The 22,592-nt window shown below is 44.2% G+C and overlaps 2 protein-coding genes across 3 annotated transcripts; both read left to right on the plus strand.

Annotated features, from left to right (window-relative positions):
• The first annotated feature begins 3,995 nt into the window (after positions 1-3,995).
• On the plus strand, positions 3,996-8,802 carry LOC115913910 (keratin, type I cytoskeletal 15-like). The gene is given in 9 exon segments (XM_030966206.1): positions 3,996-4,139; positions 4,142-4,612; positions 5,078-5,160; positions 5,971-6,127; positions 6,411-6,572; positions 6,709-6,834; positions 6,956-7,176; positions 7,987-8,012; positions 8,498-8,802. Coding segments are annotated over 9 exon segments (1,383 nt in total). The 5' UTR covers positions 3,996-4,085; the 3' UTR covers positions 8,581-8,802.
• A 3,449-nt stretch (positions 8,803-12,251) lies between these two features.
• Positions 12,252-22,024, plus strand: LOC115913906 (keratin, type I cytoskeletal 23-like). Of its 2 annotated transcripts, none has more exons than XM_030966200.1 (8): positions 12,252-12,803; positions 16,205-16,287; positions 17,644-17,800; positions 19,252-19,413; positions 19,504-19,629; positions 20,372-20,592; positions 21,266-21,291; positions 21,921-22,024. In XM_030966200.1, the coding sequence occupies exons 1-8, from the start codon at positions 12,252-12,254 to the stop codon at positions 22,022-22,024; spliced, it is 1,431 nt and encodes a 476-aa protein (XP_030822060.1). The 2 variants fall into 2 exon arrangements, with proteins under 2 accessions (XP_030822060.1, XP_030822061.1); XM_030966201.1 differs by having other exon boundaries at positions 12,390-12,803; positions 21,266-21,297.
• The last annotated feature ends 568 nt before the right edge of the window (positions 22,025-22,592 follow it).

Below are 22,592 nucleotides of genomic sequence, written 5' to 3' on the forward strand. Positions count from 1 at the left end.
TCTTTGCTTCTTTGGAGTTATTGTGATATTTCACTGGAGTTTGGCTTTACTCAGGCAGGAATTAGCCAGCCAGCCTCCCTGAGAGTGCTCACAGTGCGGGGAGCTTGGGCTCCATCCTGATTCTGCTGGCTCCTCTTGCTGGCAGAGAGGCAGTGGCACCCCCGGCCCCTTGGAGGGGGACACAAGAGTGACCTGGGTTTCTCACTACGATGCTCTGCACTCTGCAGAGCAGGAGCAGTGGGATGGGAAGTGGGTCAGCAGGAGCTGGGAGATGTTTCATAGGGTAAAATACAAAGTAAAATATTGGCTCATAGATAATTCCTGCAGGAGCACACAGGGGTAAGCAGTTGGGAGAATTCTTCACTTCCATTCTCTGTTCACACAGGGCTTACAAAGCATTAGCACCAATTTCAGCCCACTTACCTCCCATGCCATTGCAAGGATATTATCCTAGCTGAAATTCCAAGTGGAATCACTTTTAGTTCCAACACCCAGAAATCACTGATTTTATTTGCTACCAAACTGACAGCCAAGGAAACTTCAGGGATTGTCCTAAAAGCAAACCATGGCTCCAGCCCAACCAGCCCCTTCCCAGCTCCTGCTGTTACCAGAGGCACAGTTTGCTCCACAGCTGGGGAGGATTGAAAACAGAGATATGCCCAGACTGAAAGTATCCCAACACTGCTCTCCCCAGAATGGATCAGTTTGCAGTCTGTGATTCAGGGAGACATCATAAAATCTTTCAGCACTTCTCTCCTTGGTCCTGGGGAAAGTCCATGATTCCTTGTTCACAGCAGATTAATGGCTCAGAGCACCCAAGCTCTGGACCTCCTCTCTCAAGGTGGGGCAATCCTCTTCAATCCAAAGGTGCTGGTGCTTGGGTTTGGTTGAGCAGTGACTCAGGTGACCTGTCAACATCAGCTGTCACTACTGACACTGACAATTCCAGTTTAGCCTCTGGAATGAAGCATGGTGGCATGAAGCAGTGGCTTTACTTTGACAGGGGAAAACGGTGACAGGAGAGAAGAACAGTCAAAAAGACATAGAGAAAGGGACAAAATGGGGAGAACAGGGGGAAAGATGGGCAGAATCAAAGGGAGGCACATGAGGTGCAGAGGATCCTTCAGGAGCTCACCCATTTTTGTGGGGTTCGCTTCTGGAAGAGCCAGGAGAAGACGATCTCATGCATTCCGTACAAGCAGTTGCTGAGTGCAGACACATTAACACATGCTTTGTACCAAACTTATTCCCTGCAACACTGAGACCTGGAAACCTCCCTGCATGAAAGAACAAACAGCTCTAGGTTTGTTTTTTAATCTTAACAAATCCCATTCGTTCCCTGACAGCAATTTCTTGTGATCAAACCAGTTAGGGTGGGAGCTCACTGTTGCAGATTTCTGGTATTGTCCAGCTGCAAATGTGCAAGTCTGAAAAAAAATTCTCATGCTCCAAGAATGCAAGCTATAAAAATCCTGAATTCTTGTTTTTATAGCTTAGTTCTAATTTTATTTATAATTTTATTAATTTTTTCCTCTAAGGCAGTGAAGGATTTCTGGTAAAATGTTAGATATAAATCACTCAGGCACTATAATTTTAGCATCTGGTTAAGGGAAAAAAGTGTTTTCTAAAGGCATGTCATGTCTCCTCTGAGTGATGGTTTTATCACTCATAGAGTGATCACTGAGATGACAAACAAGCTGCTGCTTGACTGGAACTTGCTGACCTGAGAGGAGGGGCTGGAGTGTGTCAGCCCCGTTAATCCCACAGCAGAGGTAACAAAAGAGTTTGTGCAGCACAGACATGTCAGGGAATGTCTTCCAGGAAATCCCTGTGGAAGATGACAAACCAAAGAGTTCAGGTACCACAGGTACAATTCTGAGACTGTGCAAAGGATGAGTCTGTGTGTCAAAACATTGGATAAGGAATCTCTGAGCAAAGGTAGTGAGACCAGAATAAAGGCATAAGCTTGAAAGACCCTTTCTTCTTTTGATATTTTTTTTTTATTTCAGCAAGTGATTGGCTTCTATTTCCCTGTACAGCCTGTAAGGAGAAAATGCTGTAGAAATTGTTGTCTAAATTATGTTATGGGGCATGATCTGTATTGGCTGCTTGATTTATTTTGTTTCCCAATGGTAAATATTCAACAGAAAGGAACAGCTTTTATCTGCTACCTGGTTTTTGTAAGTGTTCATCTGATATGGATCCAGCGTGACGCCTGGGGCATGTTAGAAAGCAGCAAAGTGTGTTTCACCATTGACCTTCCAAAGGAGTTATCACACCTGAGTGAAAGAAGACTCAATGAAAACTCCCCAAAGTTTCCTACTAAATTTGGTGGTGTTCTGTTGCTTGGGTTTTTTTAATGGAATATGATTTGCTTATTGTGGGCTCTCTCGGTTGAACAGCCCCTGGCAGTGCACACATTTCGGGCCATTGATCACATGAATCTTTAAGACAATTTTTTATCTTCAGGAGGGCTTGTCTAAACTTGTTTCATGAGCCACCAACCCTTGGAGACACAGGGATCTGGCAAGGTACACAAACCATTAATCTGCCCAGCAGCAAAACTGAAGGGCTATGGCAAAGGGCCAGGTTCAGTTTGAAACATGTTTCCAAAGCAGTGAACACCCACCCGTGTGCTCTGCTCAGCCTGGAGCGAGTGGCTGTGCCCAGCGCCAGCCTGTGGGGGCACATCACAGCTGGACTCTGCCATTTCTTCCCTCCTAAGTGCTCATCTCCGAGTGAAAACGCTGTGTATTCCCCGTGCCTGCATTAACATCTCAGCTGGAAATATCAGAAACCCCCTTGGTTTAGTCCAGCAACTCCTGTGAACCTTGGCTTATCCGAAATCCCCATCCTGAGTTCTAAGCTCAGTTTTTGTACTGCCAAAAACTGTGCTAAAAACAATGCTCTTCTTATGAAGTTTTTAGCAAGGGTATAAGTTTTCTTCTTTAAGCTTAATTTGAGGTCCCTGTGTTGTGCAGAGAATGGGGTGCTCTGCAAACTCCACACTTCCCACAGCCTGTCCCCAGCAGGGCACAGGGGCAGCTCACACACTGCCCAAATCTGCCTTCCCTGCAGGGCAAGCAGGGCTGCAGGACTGAATTCCTGAATTTCACTGGCAATTTATTAGCTCAGTAATGTATTTCTGTTTCAGATTCCTGCTTTAAATGAAGGCTTAAGGTGCCTCCTCTGAGTGTTCCTCAAGCCTTATTTTCAAGCACTACTCCATTTCCTCGTGCCACACTGGCATTAAACACATGTATTGCTATCAGAACTGTGTTATCTTAAACCCATTCTCTTTACATTTTCCAAAGTAACAAAATCTTAGTCCTCCCACATTTACTCTTTTAATCGAGTTGTTTCAATCTGTGTTACCTTTCTGGACTATTTCACAATGATTAATAAATTTACTGTTTCCACTCTCCCTTGCACACTGATGGATGCTGATTGTTCCTCACACAGTGCCAGGAATCGATGCTTTTTGTAACAAAAATTCAGATTCCAAAATCTAAATATTACTTCCAACAAATAAATCAAGAATAAAAACATTTCTAATTCAATTCCAAAATTTTAAAGGGAAAAAAATGCAGATAGAAAGGAAGGAATAATGGTGAGATGAAGAGATGATTGTACATTTTTTTAACAAAAGGAGAATTTTACTTAAGCCTCATTTTTAGAAAAAGTGATTTTCTGAAGGTAGCCATGGAGAGCATTGTAAATAGGCAAGTGGGTGGGGCTGAACTCACTTTGTTTTTCCATTCTTAAATGTCAGAGAAGTAAACTCCAAGTTTCAGAACTATAGCCTGAAGAAAAAATATCATCTGATTCATACCTTTTGTTTAATTAAAAAAAGAAACCCCAAGCCCAAGCCCCTGCGATGTGCTGCCAGCGCTGCTTGTCAGGAATGTCATCACAGTTGGCCTCACCTCTAGGGAGGAGGAATTTTGGAGGGAGGGCTGCAGTGGGGTTTGTCTCCCAACACCCAATCATGAGGATATAAAAGAGGCACCAGGGCAGTGAAGGCACAAGCTGTCTTCTCTTGCAAGGCTGCATAACTGACCTTTGCTCCTTCTCTTGCTTCAGCCATGGCCACTTCCTACATGAGCTCTTCCTCCACCTACGGGGGTGGCTTTGGGGCGCTGGGGGCAGCAGCTGCCGCCTGTCCTCGGTGCGCGGTGGAGGCGTCTGCCGGGCCCCGAGCATCCATGGTGGCTCCGGCGGCCGCGGTGTCTCCATCTCCTCAGCCAGGTACGTCTCCTCTTCAGGAGGAGGCTACGGCTTTGGGGGGGGCTATGGAGGAAGCTTTGGAGGGGGGGCAGTCTGTGGCTTTGGAGGGGGCTCCGGCTTTGGAGGGGGCGCTGGCTTTGGTGGAGGATTTGACTTTGGTGGTGGCTTTGGTGGCGGCGATGGCCTCCTGTCTGGCAATGAGAAGATAACCATGCAGAACCTGAATGACCGGCTGGCTTCGTACCTGGACAAAGTACGAGCCCTGGAAGAGGCCAATTCTGATTTAGAAGTGAAAATCCGAGACTGGTACCAGAAACAGGCTCCCACCAGCCCCGCCCGTGACTACAGCAACTATTACAGGATAATTGAAGATCTCCGAGACAAGGTATGACATTCATATGTAGATGAGTTATCAGAAGGTAAGAGAATTATGGAACTGCATGTTCCATGTCTTTAAAATAATTACAAAAGAAGTAGATACATTGAGGTCCTGAGCATTCTAGCAGAATAGAGTAGCCTCGTCTCAATTTAAACACCAAATATCTTATCCTGACAATGTGATGTTTGTTGAAATTAAAATGATTGCAGTAAAAGTTAGCAAAATGTGTTTAGAATGATCGATAGATTTTGTCAGGAATCAAATAGTAAAGAATGTGACAGGTAGGCCTCAAAGGCTGGAAAGATAATTCACCTGGCTACAGATAAGATCAGATGTTGTACAAACACATTTCCCTGTTATGGTTCTAATCTGTTGCACAGAGTATCACAGCCCTCTGGTTTGCTCATGGAATGTGGACCAGATATTTTACCATTATTCACAGGAACTTTTCTCCACGTTTCTTAATTGCAGATCCTTGCTGCTACCATTGACAATTCCCGGGTCATTTTGGAGATTGACAATGCCAGGCTGGCTGCTGATGACTTCAGACTGAAGTAAGTTCACCTGGAGCTCATTTGTCCTCATTCTACTTGTCTTCACACTCTCAAAGCAGTTTTTCTTTAGTAACTTCAGATACAAAACATCCTGGCAAGCAGAATTCATTGATAAAGGACCAATTCAGAGTATAAGCCTGACAGAACACAGCATTCAGATCACTGAGCTGTTTGCATGATCACTTATAGCCCATGTCTTCATTTTCTTGTGATACTCAAATATTTTCAGTAGCCTGAATCATAGGGGAAAGAAGGCAGGAATAGGTGGGATTTTCACTTAGAAGGAACTGAGTGGCAGGAAGAGATTGCTATGGGGCTTCAGCATTTCTCTGCTGGAGTCTGAAATTTAGAGTAAGGTGGGGTTTTTCCAGCTCCCAGGCTCAGCAGTACATCAGATGATAAAGGTCCATGTACAGCTGCCTTCCCTGCAGCAATGCACCTGCAGCTTTCTATTTTCTCTCCTGTATCCCAGGCAGCCCTGCCCCACCTGTGCTTTCCTACGCAAATCTGGGAGGACACTGCAAAACTTCTGTCCTGTGTGACAATGTTTCTAGTGATGTTGATAATCAGTATTAAGTTCTGCAAGGTGAAATGTCATGTCCTCCTCAGGAACAAAATCATACGGCATTGTCTGTGCTTCCTTATGCCATAGCTGCACATTGGGGAAAAAAGGTCTTTATTGCTTTTACACTTCTAAATCTGTATGTTTTCATCTACAGTCCACTGTTCCTCCTGTATGTGATCATTTTATAGCTCTACTGAATACAAACTCGGAGATGTTCCAGTGCTTGTTTCTTTTCTGAACTGCAGGTATGAGAACGAGCTGTTCCTGCGCCAGAGCGTGGAGTCCGACATCAACGGCCTGCGCCGGGTCCTGGACGAGCTGACCCTGTCCAGAGCTGACCTGGAGATGCAGATTGAGACACTGAAAGAGGAGCTGGCTTATCTGAAGAAGAACCATGAAGAGGTGAGAGTCCTGGCAGTGCAGGGAGATCACTCCCCTTTGGAATTTATCTCTTGTCAATGAAACATACATGTAAATTACATGTAGGTACATGTGTCCTGTGTGAGTACACAGAGATGGAGCTGTTGCAATGAGAAAGCAAATGTGATAAATGTTTTTTGTGTGTTCCATCTGTGATACTTGATAGCACAGGTACTGTGTACCACAGCAGGGATTGCTGGGGGCAGGAGCAGTGTGAGAGGAGAGAGCCTGATCTTTTTGTGTCCTCTGTCTGCTGCCCATGCAGGAAATGAAAGAGTACTCGAACCAGCTGAGTGGAACAGTCAATGTGGAAATGGATGCAGCTCCTGGCATTGACCTGACCAGAGCTCTTGCTGAGATGAGGGAGCAGTATGAAGCTCTGGCTGAGAAGAACCGTAAGGATGCTGAGGCCTGGTTCTTCACTCAGGTACGGTCACACCCATAAACAGCACAGCAGTGCACTCCCTCAGCACTACCACCCTGGCAGGTCCCTACCACCCTTTCTCAAAATGATTGATTTTTTAATACACTTGTATGTGATTTTACATTATTTTTCCTTTCAGACTGAGGAGCTGAACCGTGAAGTTGCCACCCACACCCAGCAGATACAGACCAGCAAGTCAGAGATCACGGAACTGCGCCGCAACCTGCAGAGCCTGGAGATCGAGCTCCAGTCTCAGCTCAGCATGGTACGGAGCTGCCCCGACACCACGAGGCACTGCCTCACACTGTCCCCTTTCTCCCTCTCCTCGACTCCCCCTCCATGGGACAAACTTCCTTCTAACCTGTTCTGCCATTTCTGCACTTTAGAAAGCCGGACTGGAGGCCAACCTGCGGGACACGGAAGGCCGATACTGCGCGCAGCTGGCTCAGATCCAGGCTCTCATCACCAGCGTGGAGGAGCAGCTGAGCGAGCTGCGCTGCGACATGGAGCGCCAGAACCAGGAGTACAAAATGCTCATGGACATCAAGAGTCGCCTGGAGCAGGAGATCGCCACGTACCGCCATCTGCTGGAGGGCCAGGACGCACAGTATGTCACTCTGTCCCGGTCCTGATGAGCAGATAAGGGTAACGACACACTCTGTGCAGCCGGGGCTGGGGCGGCCAGGCTGACTCTGGAGTGCTCGGCCACGCTCCCTGCACACGCAGCCTTTGGAGCACTGGCAAAGTCCCTGGTACTGCCATAGCTTAAGCTCAATCTGCACATCGGCTGTGTGGAGGATTTGAAAATAAAAATGCCACCATTTTGACCATAATGAATTACAAAAGGCACCGGGCCCCATATATATGTCTCAATCCTCTGGTTGCACTGGAATTAGAGCCTTTAGGCTGAGACAACCTATAAAAACCTGTTCCCAGTATTAGCTCTTGGTTGTCTCAATTTGTGCACAGAGGTAAAAATAAATACTCATCCTCACACAGCAGTATCCCCAGCAAGAAAAGGACCTGGAACAGACTCCAGCTTACTTCAGTAAAATCTGCATTTTCATGTTCATTTCTCATATCTGATTTATACATGGAATTACTTTTCATTTCTGAGGAGGAATCAGCTCCTTACATAGTTTCTAGAAGAGGCATTTTGAGGAGAGGAGCAGTATAAGGAGACACCTCAGGACAAGGAACTGGTCTGACCACTGTTCCCATTCCCTTTCAAGTACATAGGGGTGGATTTCAAAGCTGAAAGCACCTTAACACCACCTCTAGTAACAGCACACCTCAGAACCAGCCATTGAGAGCAGCTCTGTGAAATCCTGGCTATCCACACAAATTCCTAAATGGTTCAATGGTTTCAGGGGACAAGGTCAGGAATGGTCATTAATCCAATCCTTCTTTTCTACAGGTTGTCAGGACTGAACCCCAAGGATGGTAAGAAACACTTTTATTTAAGGAGGGGCTGAAATGAACATGCAAAATAGGAATAAATAAACCTTTTAGCTTTGGATTTCTTCTTATTACCACAGATTCCATTCTCCCTACAATAAGCATGTTCTGTATCATGTAGAGACAAAAATATAATACTTTATTTTATGTGCATTTTTGAAACCAGTAGATTTCCAAAATGATTGCATTAACTGCTCATGGGATTCTAAATCTCCCAAAGATTCATTCCTCTGCTGATTCATGTAACATTCAAGATGCTTCCAAATCCATATCTGATGTGCACTCCTAAGGTTTTCTGGATGAGGACCAGGAGGGAAAGTAAATAAGATGTAAAGGCAATTCTGCCTTTGATATGTGAAAGATCTTGTGAGGAAACAAACACAGGCTCATGGTTCAGCTCCTCAGGGTGTTGGCAGTGCCTTAGTGGTGTTTTTGTTCCCTATTTAATTTTTTTATTCCCCCTACAACAGGATTTGGGAGCAGTGCAGGACGTCGCTCTGGCATAGATGATGATGGAAAATCCATTTCTACCCGTGACAGGAGATACCAGTAAAGAAATACCAAACCTCCACGTGGACCCAGTGCAGCCTCACACTGGCTAATGCTGAGATAAAGAACCTTTCACTTCCCCAAAGCACAAGAATGTATCCAAGAATGTCTTTCCTTAGATCTGCTCTGCCTTTGTACACCAGCATTGGCTCACTGGGTCAGAGATGCCAAAGCGTGTTTTCTGCTGGTGCCCTATTGTGTCCTAACAATAAAGTTTCTGTTCTGCTTCTGCAAATGAATCCAGTCTAATGGTGTTTTTTGAAGCCATTGTGCCACACACAGCCCACAGACCCTCCCAGCATGGGCTGCTGGAAGCCAGCCAGGGGATACTCGGGGAATAACAACAGCAATAACAATAATAACCTTAAAAATAATAATAAAGATGGTGATGAATGGACAGATAAAGTGTCATTAAATGCTGCCAGCCATCTAGAGCTGGTATCAGTTAAAAACAGAGAAGATAGCTTAAAAAATCCTTAAGATCTTTGTTCTCAATCCCAAGGGCACAACAGGGCTACAATTTATGCTCAAATAAAATGCATCTCTGAAAAAAACTGGATATATTTGTGTTCCTACACTGCCTGCAGCACCAAGGCAAATTCCCTCGGCTCCTAAGGAAGCAGCAGGCACAGTCCACATGAAACAAATTGCTCAGAGTTTGCTGCAGCTGTTTTGGTTTTCATCCATCAGGAGGAACATCCTCCACCCATGTCACTGCTGTGCCTGTGGTTTTAGCCACACCACCTTCTCCCAGCTACAAATCCCCCACCAGTGGAACTGAAGAGATGCTGATAAAACTTTAAGAGCCTGGTGAATCCCAGAAGCACACAAAGCAGTTACCTAAGTGCTGTACTTTGCTCACATAAACATGTTTGAAAAAGGCATCCTTAGCCCCATCACTGGACATTCAATCCACATTATAGTACCTGCAAAAAATGATGTAATTTCTAGAATTACATATTTTATTTTCCTTCCCAGCTCCTTAGAGACACTATTTTTATGTCTTCTATTTTCTGACATTTAAGAAAAAGAAATATACACTGCTGGCATCACCAGTTTGGCCATGAGATCATGGGTGCTGCTGGTAAGAAATGCACATCCTTCTGGCATTCCCACTGGAAGGAGTTCAGAACAGGTTCTGGCAAATTGCAGCAAAGTGACATCACAATCCACTAGAGAGGAAAACTGAATTGTGTAAATGATATTTTTCCTGATCCAAAACCTAGGAGACTATTGCTTGTATCACTCACACAGCAAGAGAGGGAATTCCTACAGCCTCAGGCAGCTCTCCATCCATTTGTATTCCAGATGGAGGAGTTGAATCAATCAGTGATTATTGCAGGACATTGACCTGTACAATGTACAGGTCAATGTCAAAATATTCTGCCTGTATTTAATCTGCAGCCTTGAAATTCAGCTCAGTTTGCTTCCCGTGTTCCAATTCAGTAAAACACCCACAATTCCCAGATGAAGCAAGCCGGGATGCAGAGCAGCACAATCTCCTAGGGAGCAGAGCAGGCCCCATCCAAGGGTGCCACCTGCTGACAACAGTTTATTTCCTTACTCCGGCTGTCACTTCCATTCTCTGTTCTGGATTAAAGAGGTGAGTAAACACAAATTCAGCACTGCAACCAGACAAAGAGTCATGTCAGATTTTGAAGTTAAGTTGTTTGGTCTTTTTCATCGATCCTCAGCATGTGTGGATCAAAATTTTGGCATCTTTTCCAGTTTGGAAAGGCTGAGCCTCAGGGGAAGCACTTCCCATGTCCCAGATCACCTGTACTTTGAATTAATTGCAAGAGAAAATACAAATCTGGTTTTCATGATGTGCTAATTCCATTATATTCTCAGGACTGAAGCTCTGTAGTCTCCCACATTGCCAGCCTCACTGCCAGGCAGTGTGGGAATGCCATGGAGTAATTTCAGGTGAAACAGAGGATTCATTTTATTTCACATTCTATTCTGTACATCCCTGTGTAATTCCATCTCGGTGTGATAGGTCACAGACACCAGCTTGCTAAACTGAAAATTCAATCTGAAATTGATTTCTGGTGAGATCTGCAGGATGTCATCAGTGCTATTAAAATTTGAGGTTTCTTTCAAGTTAGGGCCTCAGTTTTTGTCTGATGCTTCAAGCTCATCCCCCTTCCCAGCAGCAGGGCTGACCCCAGACTGCAGCTGTGGACAGTAGCAGTAACCAGAATATTTGGGGAGAGCCAAACCTTGTGCTCACTGGAAAACCAGATCTTCAGTGATTTCTTTCCCCAAATAGTTAGAAATGACAGGATTTCTACAGAAGGAAGTGTCTGACGAAGGAATAGGAGCGTGTGCTCAATGTACAGGGAGCTGGGGAAAAGGAAAGGAGCAGGTGCCGAGCAGAGCCAAGCCCGAGCCACAAGGAGGAGCTCGAATCCTGCTCCGACAGGAATGAGGCCGAGAGGTACCAGGGAAGCTGGAGCGCAACAATTCCTTATTGCTGCAGCCTTCCAAGTGAAACAAACAGGGAAAAACACATCCCCTCCTGTTTCTCCCAGGACAGTTTAACTCTGCTCCATGCGGTCTCCCTGACCTCAGCAGTCAGGATGAGCAGCAGGGCCAGGGCAGACCCTGGGGAAGGGGTTTAGCCTTCACCTAGATAAGGAAATAGCTGCAGCATTTCTGTGAGAGCCTGTGCCCACACAGCTTCATGCCTCTTCCCAAATCTTCCTCCTCCATCTCATCCCTCAGTCATGGACTAGAACAAGACAAGGCAAACCCACTACACCCAGCAGTTGCCACAAGACCACTCCCCAGTCTGTGCCCCTTACCAGCATGAGGAATAGGACAATCTGCCACAGCCACACTGCACCTTTCCCTGTTGGATGATACACTTTGGCAGAAAGTTACTGAAACTTTTGAGAAAGACTACTCCTGCATGATTGCCAGGTCAGTTTTTAGGGCTGGTAGCTTTAAATAATCATTTGAATCTTTTGAGTGCTGCTACAAACTCATAGTATAAATATGTTCTAAAGCTAAGATAAATATCTAAATAGTATTAATGCTGGGAACAGCAAGAAACCTTTGCACTGCTGCCTATTGAGACAAGACCACTGAAACATGACTGCACCTCAAATAATGAGAAAATCAGTATTAAAGTATCTAGTTCTCATGTATTTCCCCTGGAAAGGGGCAGCTGAAGGAAATAGCTGGGCATTACTGACTCTGGACTGGAGGTTTTTTCGGTTTGGAAGCTGGATGACTTCATGAAAGCCTCACATCTCCCACAGGTTGAAGCTGTTTGGTCACTAAGATGTTTGACAGCTGATAGGACACACTGCACTTGAGAATCCACAGGTTTGAGGATCCAAGGACTGCTAATTCTACAGCCTGAGAATTACCACAGAACGTATCTGCACAGCCCCATCCCTGCCCCAGCTTCCCATTTATTCCCTTCATGAGCAGGAAAACAGAACATACTAACTACAGGGTTAGAGAGAAGTCTGAGGCAGAGCTGATCCTGTTCCACACCTACGGATTTTGGCCACACCTCACTATTATCATATGAAAAGAAAAAGAAAAAAAAACCCAAACAAGCGAAAGGAAAGCAACCTGGTATGTAGCTGATTCCAAATAACAACAGCATGCAGGCTCATAAATGCTTCAGAATTGACCAAGAGGAAGGAAGCACGTTTCGTGATGACACAATCTTGTTGCTGTAGTCATTCATCGAAGGGAAACTCCCACAGGAAAAGGCATAAAGCTGCTCAGGGAAGGCGAAGAGGCTGCTCAGTGCTAGGCAGCCAAACCTGGGGTTCGATTCACACAGAGCTAAGCATGAGCACCAGCCAAGGCCCTTTCCAGTTTTTTTCTGGGTCCCTCAGGGGTAGTACAGGGTGTGGTTTGGCCCAGCAAGGAACTTCTTACAGAGCATCAAGTGCAGATGGTGGTGCCAGCAGCACACATCCCTCCTTCTCCTCTGCCAGACCCTTCTGGCTGGCTGCAGGAGGGGCATCCTGGGGAGGCTTCGGCGAGCACTATGGGGAAAGCATCTTCCTGGGTGGGAATGAGAAACAGACTATGCAGAACCTGAATGAGCGCTTGGCTGCCTACCTGGACAAGGTCCGTGCCTTAGAAGCAGCCAACGCTCAGCTGGAGAGCTGCATCCTAGAGTGGCACAGGACAAAGTCTCATGGAAAGAGGCATGACTTCAACCAGTACGAGCAAAACGTCACTGACATGCAAAGACAGGTAAGTCAGAGCTGGGACTGTGTCATTCTGTGCTCTTCTAAGGAACTGGGGTTCTCCTTTATGCTGATGGCTTTCCTTTAAAGAAGTTAAATAAAACCTTTGAAATGTTAGAAATCCTCAGGAAGGCAGTTCCAGGACATTCTTTGTGTTCACAAGGAGGAGAATGGGCACAAGAAAGGCTGGAAGGGGGCGAGGGGGATTCTGCAGAGACTGGCTGTGCTGCCAAGTGTTCCTTTCTGTACTGAAACTGGGGTTTGAGTAACTGCTGCTGGCAGAACTTGGTCTTTTTGACTGCACAGGTCTTGAGCAAATTACAAAGCAGGAGGAGTGCAGAGCCTGCCCCTCTCCTGCCGCTGTCTCCAGACAGACTGGGGCATTCCAGCTCTTTGATTCCTGCGGTAGCAGACAATGAAACTACAGGAGTTTTGGGACCAATGAGCTTATGTAATCAGATGGAAAAATACTTCATTGTAATTAAGAAAATAGCAGTGACAAATTCCTTGTGGATGTTTTCACTATAATTAAAAGGAGAATTTCTGGTTCCTGCCAGTAGTTAATATTAATGCTCAACAGTAACTCTTTCAATCTCCCAAACTCACGTGTCTTCAAATTTAAGCATAATATTAATCTGTATTCATAATGAACATCCTTAGCACTGTAACCATCTGTGTGACTAATCAGTGTAATTAACTTTACATACCCATATGGGGCAAAACCCAAAGCTCTTCCAAAAGCGATGTTGCCGTTTGCCCTCCACTTTTTATAATACAATTACTTGGCATTCTCAAGATCCTGAGAAATTCTTTTAAAAAAGGTTTGGAAATTGTATTAATTCATGTCTTTGCTGATTGGGGCCAGGGACTTAATCAAACTCCATGCTCACAGCTAAAAGTGTTGCCTCCAGGCAGGAGGTGAGGTGCTCGGACCACAGCCTGTGTATGGAGAGCCAGAACTGTCATCACCCATTTCTGTTTTAAGGATAAAGAAAGGTCACCATCCCCAGAGCTGGCACTTGGGCACTTTCCTTTTTAACAGAAAGAGAAATAAAAACTTAAGCGTTCAGGTTGATTTGGAATTAGTAAATCAGAAAGATTTAGGAAGACAGTAAGCATAAAACCATGATGTTGATTGGGGTGAAGCCCTCACTTTTGAGTAGGTTGTACCCAAAGCATTTATTTTTAACAGTCACCCCTTAAACAGCTCTCCCTGGCCACAGACACCTGGAGGCTGGTGGCTGTCCTGGATGTGAAATGAAAGGCCAGGAAAGGATCATTTACAGGTGACAATTCAGTGATTAAACCCAGAATTTTTACTTTCTCTATAAAATATTGCAATTAGCAGTATGTCTGCCAGTAAAACAAGTGAAAATATAGCATCTAATTATTAACCATAATTAAATTAATTAAATGTTAATTTAAAGGGTGAAACTAATTTAGCACCTGAAATAAAATTTAGACTAAATTTAGGGTCCTATATCCAATAATCCAGAATGTCTATGATATGCTGCCTGTCTGAACTTGGAGCCATATAATCATTTGGGTTCTACATTTTTAACCACACTCTCCTGGACACCTGAATTCAGGATTAATGCCTGATGGAGCAACAAGTTTTGGGAAAAGCCTTGCTCCAGCCCAACTCCATCCTAGCCCAGATACCCGATGAAATAGCACCTGTTCTTCAGGTAACTGTCTCATTCAAGTACCTTGTGCTGCTAAATAAGCAAAGCGATCTACAGAGCATTCCAGGAGATGGGACAAAGGACAGGAGACATGAGAGGTAAAGTCAGTGCCAGAAGCCTTCTTGGGAAATCCCTGTTTTGAGAAGGAATTGGAGTGTATTTCCTATACAATAACTTGTGAGTTCTTAATGAAGCTGATAGTTTGCAGACTGGTAGTAGAGACACAGCCATGTTCCTGATGGATGCAGTAAGGAATTCCATGTGACTGTTAAGAGATAACTGGCACCTGTGAGACCTCCTGCTGGCTGCAGAGCCACTGGGGCCACACAGCAGTGGGCAAAGCACTGACCAGTGCTCGGGTTGCACAGAGTCACACAGCAATTCTGTACACGACACAAAGCTGAGGAACTCATGTTGTTTTCAAGGCTGGATTCAAGAATTGCCTCTTCTTTGTCACCAAATTCCACGCAGCCATGCATTCAGGGCATTGTTATAGTTCTTGAGCTGGCCTTGCTGGTGTCCCAGGGCAGTATCCGAGGTGCAGATAATTGCGCAGCAATGCACAGTCTGTGAGCAGATTAGTTAAACATTCCATAGCACCTTCTTCTTCACTACAGAGGTGAACCTTTGACACTTGAGGAGAATTTTGTCATTTCCTTGTTTCTTTGTGATTCATTGAGGTGTGGGAAATTTGCTCCAAGGTGTTGAGAGCTCTGTAAATGACTTCTGTACGGCCACAGAGCCCCTTGGTTTGCTCTGTGGATGCTGAGGAAAGGTAGCTGGTGGGATGGCAACCACTCTTCTCTTTCCTCTGTGTTAGAAAAGGACACAATGCGCTGCATTTATGATTTCATGATAGTTATGTGTGAGTTCCTGCTGGAGTTCTCTCAAAGATTTGGCATGGAATACTGAACTTTTTCAGATCTATAGTTAAAAGCTATTCCATGTTATCAGGGACACATGAGCCTTTCCAGTGAGTGCTGAGTGCACCAAAGAAATGAGATCATGTTTCATCCTGCACCTTTTAGTGCAATTTTCAAATCCCAAAGCAAAATCAGACACCCGAATCAATCACTGCATGCTGCTGGTCGATTCAGAGCAGCTATAGGTGCATAACTGAATGGACCACAACAACCAGGTGCCAGTGGTATTGTGCATGCAACTCCAGGCTGAAGCCTGTGGTGAGTTGAGGGTCCTGCCAGTGAGTGGCTGCCATCATCACCACCTCAGCAGGGTGTTCATGCACAGGCTACTTTTCAGCATAACATTAACTCCCGTATTTAGATTGTACTCAGATACAGCTTTTATGGTTCTTACTGAAATTTGCCCTAAAGATGCCCAAGGCAGCTTTGTCAGCAATACTGAACAGGATCAGAATCCAGTCTCAAAACCAGAGGAAAGCAGTGACTGTTACTCTGTAATAGACCATGAAGCTTGTGTAATGAAATTAATATCCTCTACCTGGTCAGGAATAAGATGATGCCTCCTGGTTCATTCCCTCAAAAAAAGTAAGAAAAAGAGTAAAGTAAGATTACAGAGAAAAATTGCAAAACACCTAGGTGAATAAGGAAACTGAAACACTTTTATTCCTATGGTCTCCTTAGCATGAGAATTCCACTATTTAGATGTTTCCTTTGAGCAGCAAAGAGGCTAAACCAGCACAGATTATTTTTTGTCATCCCATGGCAACACCAACTCTCCTGTTGGATTCTCTGTTTTCCAGATTGAGGATAGCAAGATCACCAATGCCAGCATCATTTTACAAATTGATAACGCTAACATGGCAACTGAAGACTTCAGGCTCAAGTAAGCTCTTCTTTGGTTTCCTCATTAGATTTGAAAGAGGATTAAACTAAACATTACTTCTTCTTGCTAATCCAACAGGGAAGCGATTTCACTGAGGTTTTCTGTTGATACTGGATGAATAAAAACAATATAGAACAGGGGAAGAAAACTGAAAAGCATGTAAAACCTACAAATGATTGCTGCAGAACCTTGAGTCACCCTGTTTATGATACTTAGTGCAGGTCCTGACGAGCAGGTTTGACAGCAGGCACTTGATACTTGTGACAAAAGGCACTTAAAACTGTCATCTAGGATTACAAATTATCCCCTCTAAGCACTGCACTTCCCAGTCCAGCCCAAATCTATTTCCTGGACTTATCACCTCTTCTGTCCAGCTCTGCAGGGAACACCTGTCCTCGTGTGGCTTCTGCTTTGGAGTCCTGTGAGTTGAGTACAGTAACTGAGCTGGTGCATCACTGGCTCCCAGCACAGTCTGATTTTCAGTACATTTGAAGAGAGTTCTCAGATCAACTAAAAAGACAAAATGTGTGTACAGAACACTTCCAGGCAGGTCTTTCCAAAGGAAAGGATTTGACACTTCTGTAAGTAAGACTTCTTAGAAAGATTTTTCTTATTTCTAGCAGTTGGTGATCAGCTATAAAAAATATCTCAGCTTTTGGTAATATTGTGACAAACTCAGATACCCTGAGCACTGCCAGGCTTTCATTATCAGTTAGTGGTGTCACAAAAGGAACCAGTGGAACTACTTTGAGGGATAGGACTCAGACTGAATTCATTGGGTGAATGGAGAAGCACCAATAGAGCCCACAAAACACAGAGTAAAGGGAGAGATGCTGAGGTGTGAAATTGCTTCCCATGCCCAAGGGAAGACACAGCAGCATCTCCCTTCCTTTGGCTCACTACAGACACTGCAAGAGGTTAGAGAGGAATGTTAGTAACTGGCTTCCATCACATTTTTCTTGTTTTTCTGAAGGACTCAGAGGTTACCATTTTGGAAAAACTAAAGCAATCAGTGCTTGCTGATAGTGTTTTCAGAGAATTGTATTCTCAAAGCTTCCACAACTGGATGAATGCTAACATGCAAAAAGGGAGGTGCAAAAAAGAAATTTTATTTCCTACCATAGAGAAGAAGTTATGAGAGAGAGAGAGGAAAGTGAAATACCAAACTAATAAAACTCATTGTTAAGACTACCCAAAAATATTTAAATAACATATGTTAGAAACAGAATTGGTTTCTTCGGTTGTTTGTCCTCTCTAGTTCCCTATATAGACTGAGCAAGTCTATTTCTCCTTATACAAGAGCCTGAGTCGGGCAGTTCTCAACACGCACGTTGTGTCTTCTCTTTCCTCACAAAGATACGAAGCCGAGAAGTGTCGCAGGCAGGGAGTGCAGCTGGATGTGGAGAACCTGCGGAAGGAGCTCGACGGCATGACCATTATTACCACAGATCTGGAAATGGAAATTGAAAGCTTGAGAGAAGAGCACATCCTCAGGAGGAAAGATCATGAGGAGGTAGAAAAAGTTCCACTTGGTAAAATCCTATTGCACAAATCTTTACTACCGTGTAATTAACTGAGTAAGACCCGCAATCTGTAAGTGGGATTGATGATTCAGGACCTAATCCTGTTTCTGAGGCACCAATGAGAGTCAGGTGAAGCAAAAAGCCTGTGTCTGCTTTACCAATTACACTGGGGTTTCAGAGAGAACAGATTGCTGGAGTCTCTCCCACCCATCTGTCACACACAGCTAATAATAACTGACATATTGGACAGAAATGTTCTCAGAAAGACTTAGATATAAATACACAGAGTGCTGCCGGGTTTTAGTCATCACAGACTTTTTCCTCACTTCTGAATAAAACATTTCCATACTCACAGAAGCATGGAGGGGTTGAAGGTTGGAAGGGATCTCTTTAGGGCCCCTTATCCACCCCCCTAAACTCAAGCAGGGTCACCCATAACAGGCTGACCCGAGCAAAACAGATCTCAGATTCTTGAAGGATCAAAATTAAATAGAATGGTTGGTGAAGTCAGGCAAAATTACTCATTCTTGCATAATCATAAACACAGTAATTAGATAATTCTCAAAAGCCACACTACTCTGAATTCTCCAAAGCTATACTCAGTGCTCTCTGTTATTCCCACATTTATAATTCCACTGCTTGAAACACGCTGGTTTCGCTTGATCTGGTGTTGTTTGCAGTTATTACCCAACACCGGACCAAACATCCTGCTCAGTGTCAGTGGGTTTTTTAAAGCAGAGAATAAAACACAGGGGGTGCACAGTGGTAGGTGCAGCTGCCTTTGGCTGACCCCCTTCCAGCCCAGGAGAGTTCTTGGGCACAGGGGACCAGCAGAGCCATCCCTGTGTCCAGCTGATCTGCATTCCATGATGTCATACCCCAAAAGGCTTCTTTGCCTGGGCGCTTTGAAAATGGTACCAAGCACAGAAGGTTGTGCTACACCGAAAGGAATGTTACTCTACCTGCCCAACTGGTCCTATAATTATGTTGTTTACACAGTAATTATATGCTTTAATCCAATTATTCCTTTAACAATTACATAGAACTTTTACATTACTCTCCTGTAAACTTAGTTATAGTTCCATAAATATTAACATAAAGGGTAAGAAACATGAAATTACTGTTAGATTTTCATCAAGGTTTTAGGTTTCTAATGGATAAATAAATAAAAAATGCCAGTGCTTCTTCATTGAGTCCATTTCTTCCAGAAGCATTCTATGAAAAGATCTTCTTGAGTGTTTTTTAATGAGTTCTGCCACAGAAGCAACTATGTCACTGGTTTAAGTCACATCAGAGTATTATCAATATATAAATTTTTCAAATAATGTTAACTTAATGTATATATAACAATTACCCCCAAAACCTCTCTGGGATTCTGTGGCTCTCTGAAAATTTCTACTTCTATAAACGAGTTTGCTTGTTCCCTCTGACACATGAACAGGATATGGAAGCCAATCGCTCCTCACAAGACTTCAAAGTCAATGTAAAAGTAAACGCGGCCCCTCCTGCAGACTTAGGCAAGATTCTGGCAGAAATAAGAGAAGATTATGAGGCCATAATAGAAAAGAATCGTCAAAGCCTGGACAATTGGTACAAAGAACAGGTAACAGCTAGTCCCTGCTCATTTCCAAGCCCCCTGTGGCTGCACCTGCCTGACCAGAGTCTGAGCTTTTCTCTTGCTTCTGCTCCACAGAGTGCAGCAATGTTCCTGGCAGCAACCCCTAATCCCGAGCAGATCCAGCGCAATGAGAACGAGATCAAGGAGCTAAGGAGAACTCTGCAATCCCTGGACATCGAGCTGCAGGCACAGATTAGTAAGGTATCTGCTGCAGACATCTTGGGCTGCTCACTCACTCCATGTATTCTCAGAAGTTGTCATGGACCTATTCTCCATTTAAATCCACAGCCTAGCATAAGTTTGTTGCAATTGTTAAAGTATGAGGGAAAGTGGAATTCAGATCATGCTCGACTTTGCCAAAATATGCAAAATAGATTCAGCAACCATCACCAGGAAGTGAAAAATGTATGTCTCTTCTTACAAGAAAATATGAGGAGAAGAAGAAGGAATAGCTGACTCCAAGTCTAGAAACAAAACGTATCCAGAAGACAGACAGTAACACAAAGAATGCAAAGTTCATATTTACAAACCCTGTTATCAGGCATGAATTACACAAAGTGTGAAAAATATTGGTGGGGAGCTTTCACAAATATTACACAGCCTTACATAGGTTAAAGCTCACATCCCAGAGACCTGGAGACTTTGGAGCAATTCTGGACAGCTCATGCAGAATGGACAGGACAGACAGCAGTGTCAGGAGCAGAGCTTTGAGCAGAACGGATATGGCAGGGATAAATGACTCAGTTTTGCCTTTCATGCACACACGGCACAGCTTTGTGGTTCTGCTGCCTTCACAAGAATAGTTATGCAAATGCATAAGTGTTCAAATTACCACAGCCTTAATTTTGCAATCTTCTAGCTAGAGACCAAATTTGCTGGTATTTCTGTGTTGTATCTACCACATAAATAATAATCATGGTCTTGGTATTATCTGCCCCATCAGAAACACATGCTGGAAGACACCTTGGCTGACACTCGGAATTATTACGCTGCTGCACTTCAAAACATGCAGCAGATCATCTCCAGGTGTGAGAAGGAGCTGAGCCAGGTTCGTCACGACATGAAGCAGCAAAATAACCAATATAAAGTTCTTCTTGGGATCAAAACACGCCTGGAAAAGGAAATTTCCACATACCGCCTGCTGCTGGAAGGGAATGCTGACGGGTAAGGCAGAGCTGCTCTGACTGGAACAGATGAAGAGTCCTCATATTTGGATTATTTATTTGTTTGTTTGTTTATGCTTAATCAAAGCTTGTGAGTCCCATACTACATCAAGGGTTGGTATTTTAATGTGACGGATCGTAATAAAAAGCTGGAGCTACTTAGAGTACAGAGACACTGGTACCCATGTAATTTAGATTACCTAAATTAATATAACTTTTTATTAAAAAAAGAGTAAAATTCTCCACTCCCACAGCATGGCCATCTCAGCATAGCAGAATGCTGGCCTCATTTTTATTCTCTCATCTGATTTGTATGAAGTCAAAAAAGGAAGATCAGCAGCCTTTAGAACTGCGACTCTCAGACAGGCAGGACAGAGGGGCCCCAGGTATGAGGGTATTTGTCAGAAACCAAATTGGGATTAACCTGAGCAACTCCAAATACACAAGAACCAATGCACTTGTCCCTGGGAGCAGTAGTGAATGTGCCCAGGGATGTTTCCAGTGGGAGTATCTACCAAAAGGAAAGCTCCCATGGTATAGAAGCATCATTCGTTTTCCATTTTTTTTTAATTTTATCTCATAGTGGGATTAGGTCTCATTAGAAACAGTGAGAAGGGGACAAATAACTTTTTGAAATTAGTGTAACATTATTTTCTATTTCATTATCTTCACAGGACAGCAAGAAAATCTGAAACTAAAGGTAAAAGTTCCTTACTTTGTTCTCTGTAGTGACTCTTAATTACTGTCATTTCCAATCAAATTTTACTCAGGGCAATTTTAATCTCACCTGAGTGAAGTGTGGAAGGTGTGCATAGCAGGCTCACACAGGCCTTTGAGAAGCATTCCAGCAGTTCCTGGCTGCTGTGAAGGGCTCACTGCAGAGCCCACTGGGCTGTGCCTGAGCCCCAGCCCTGTCAGTCACAAAGTGGCCACAGCTCAGGCTCCAGACTAAAGCTTTCCTGGGATATGGCAAGGAGACTCCACTGGGTGACTAAAACAGTGTTAGGGCTTGAGAGCAAACCGAAAATCTGCATGTCTGGAAACTTGTATTCTGGCATGGGCATGACCTGCAGACATCCAGGATAATCTGCTGGATTTGCATTGGCTGGGCTCTCCCTGTGTTATTCATTTGCCCTGACCTGGACCAGACCCAGGGTGACTTTCTGGCAGCACATTTCACACAGAGCAGTAACAAATATTGACTTTAAGGAAAACATGTAGAGAAAACTTTGTGAGGAGGCAGCAGGCAAATGACTGTAAATAAGGCTTTCCCTGCATCACCTTGTCTCAGCATTGCTCCTTAGCTAATTAAACTTTCCTTTCTTTCAGAACACTCTGGGCTGAGCAACCGAAAGCTCAAAGCGATTGTCCACGACAGCGTGAACGGGGAGGTGGTGTCCTCCACCATCAACGAGCTCCCCCCACAAGCCTGAAGGAAAGCTCTGCCCACCAGCAGCTTTCCCAGCAGCAGCTCCCACAGCCCCTCTGAACACTGTGCTGTGGGCTGGTCCCGTGTGTCAAACAGGGGTCCTGTAGTGAACGCGCTTCTTAAATAATCTGCAGCCTAACACTGCAAAGTGCCACACAGAGCTGGGTAAAGCTGACTTTGGTAGTTTAAGGAGCTTTTAGTCATCAAAATGCTGGAAAAAAGCTGTTGAATTAAAGTGACTGGCTGAGCTAGTGGCAGATGTATTGTGCACATCTCCCCAGGGCAGGAATATCCATCTGGGATTCAGTTATCGCTCTGCAAATTAGCTATAATTTAAGGGGAATAATCTCTCAACTTTTTTCCTGGTCTTATGCCTCTCATCATATACCTCACTGCAGCCAATAAATTTTTATGCATTATTTGTTCTGAATTTTGGAATATCTGATTTTGCTTTCCTTTACATATGGCAAATCCACTGTGGCAGTGTCACTAACATGGCTCAGGACAGCCAAAGCCTCGTTGTTTCAGGAGCAACAATACAGGAAGAATACAAAAAAGAAAAGAGGAGACAC

The sequence above is a fragment of the Camarhynchus parvulus genome, chromosome 27 (assembly GCF_901933205.1).
Source record: "Camarhynchus parvulus chromosome 27, STF_HiC, whole genome shotgun sequence".
Lineage (NCBI taxonomy): Eukaryota > Metazoa > Chordata > Aves > Passeriformes > Thraupidae > Camarhynchus > Camarhynchus parvulus.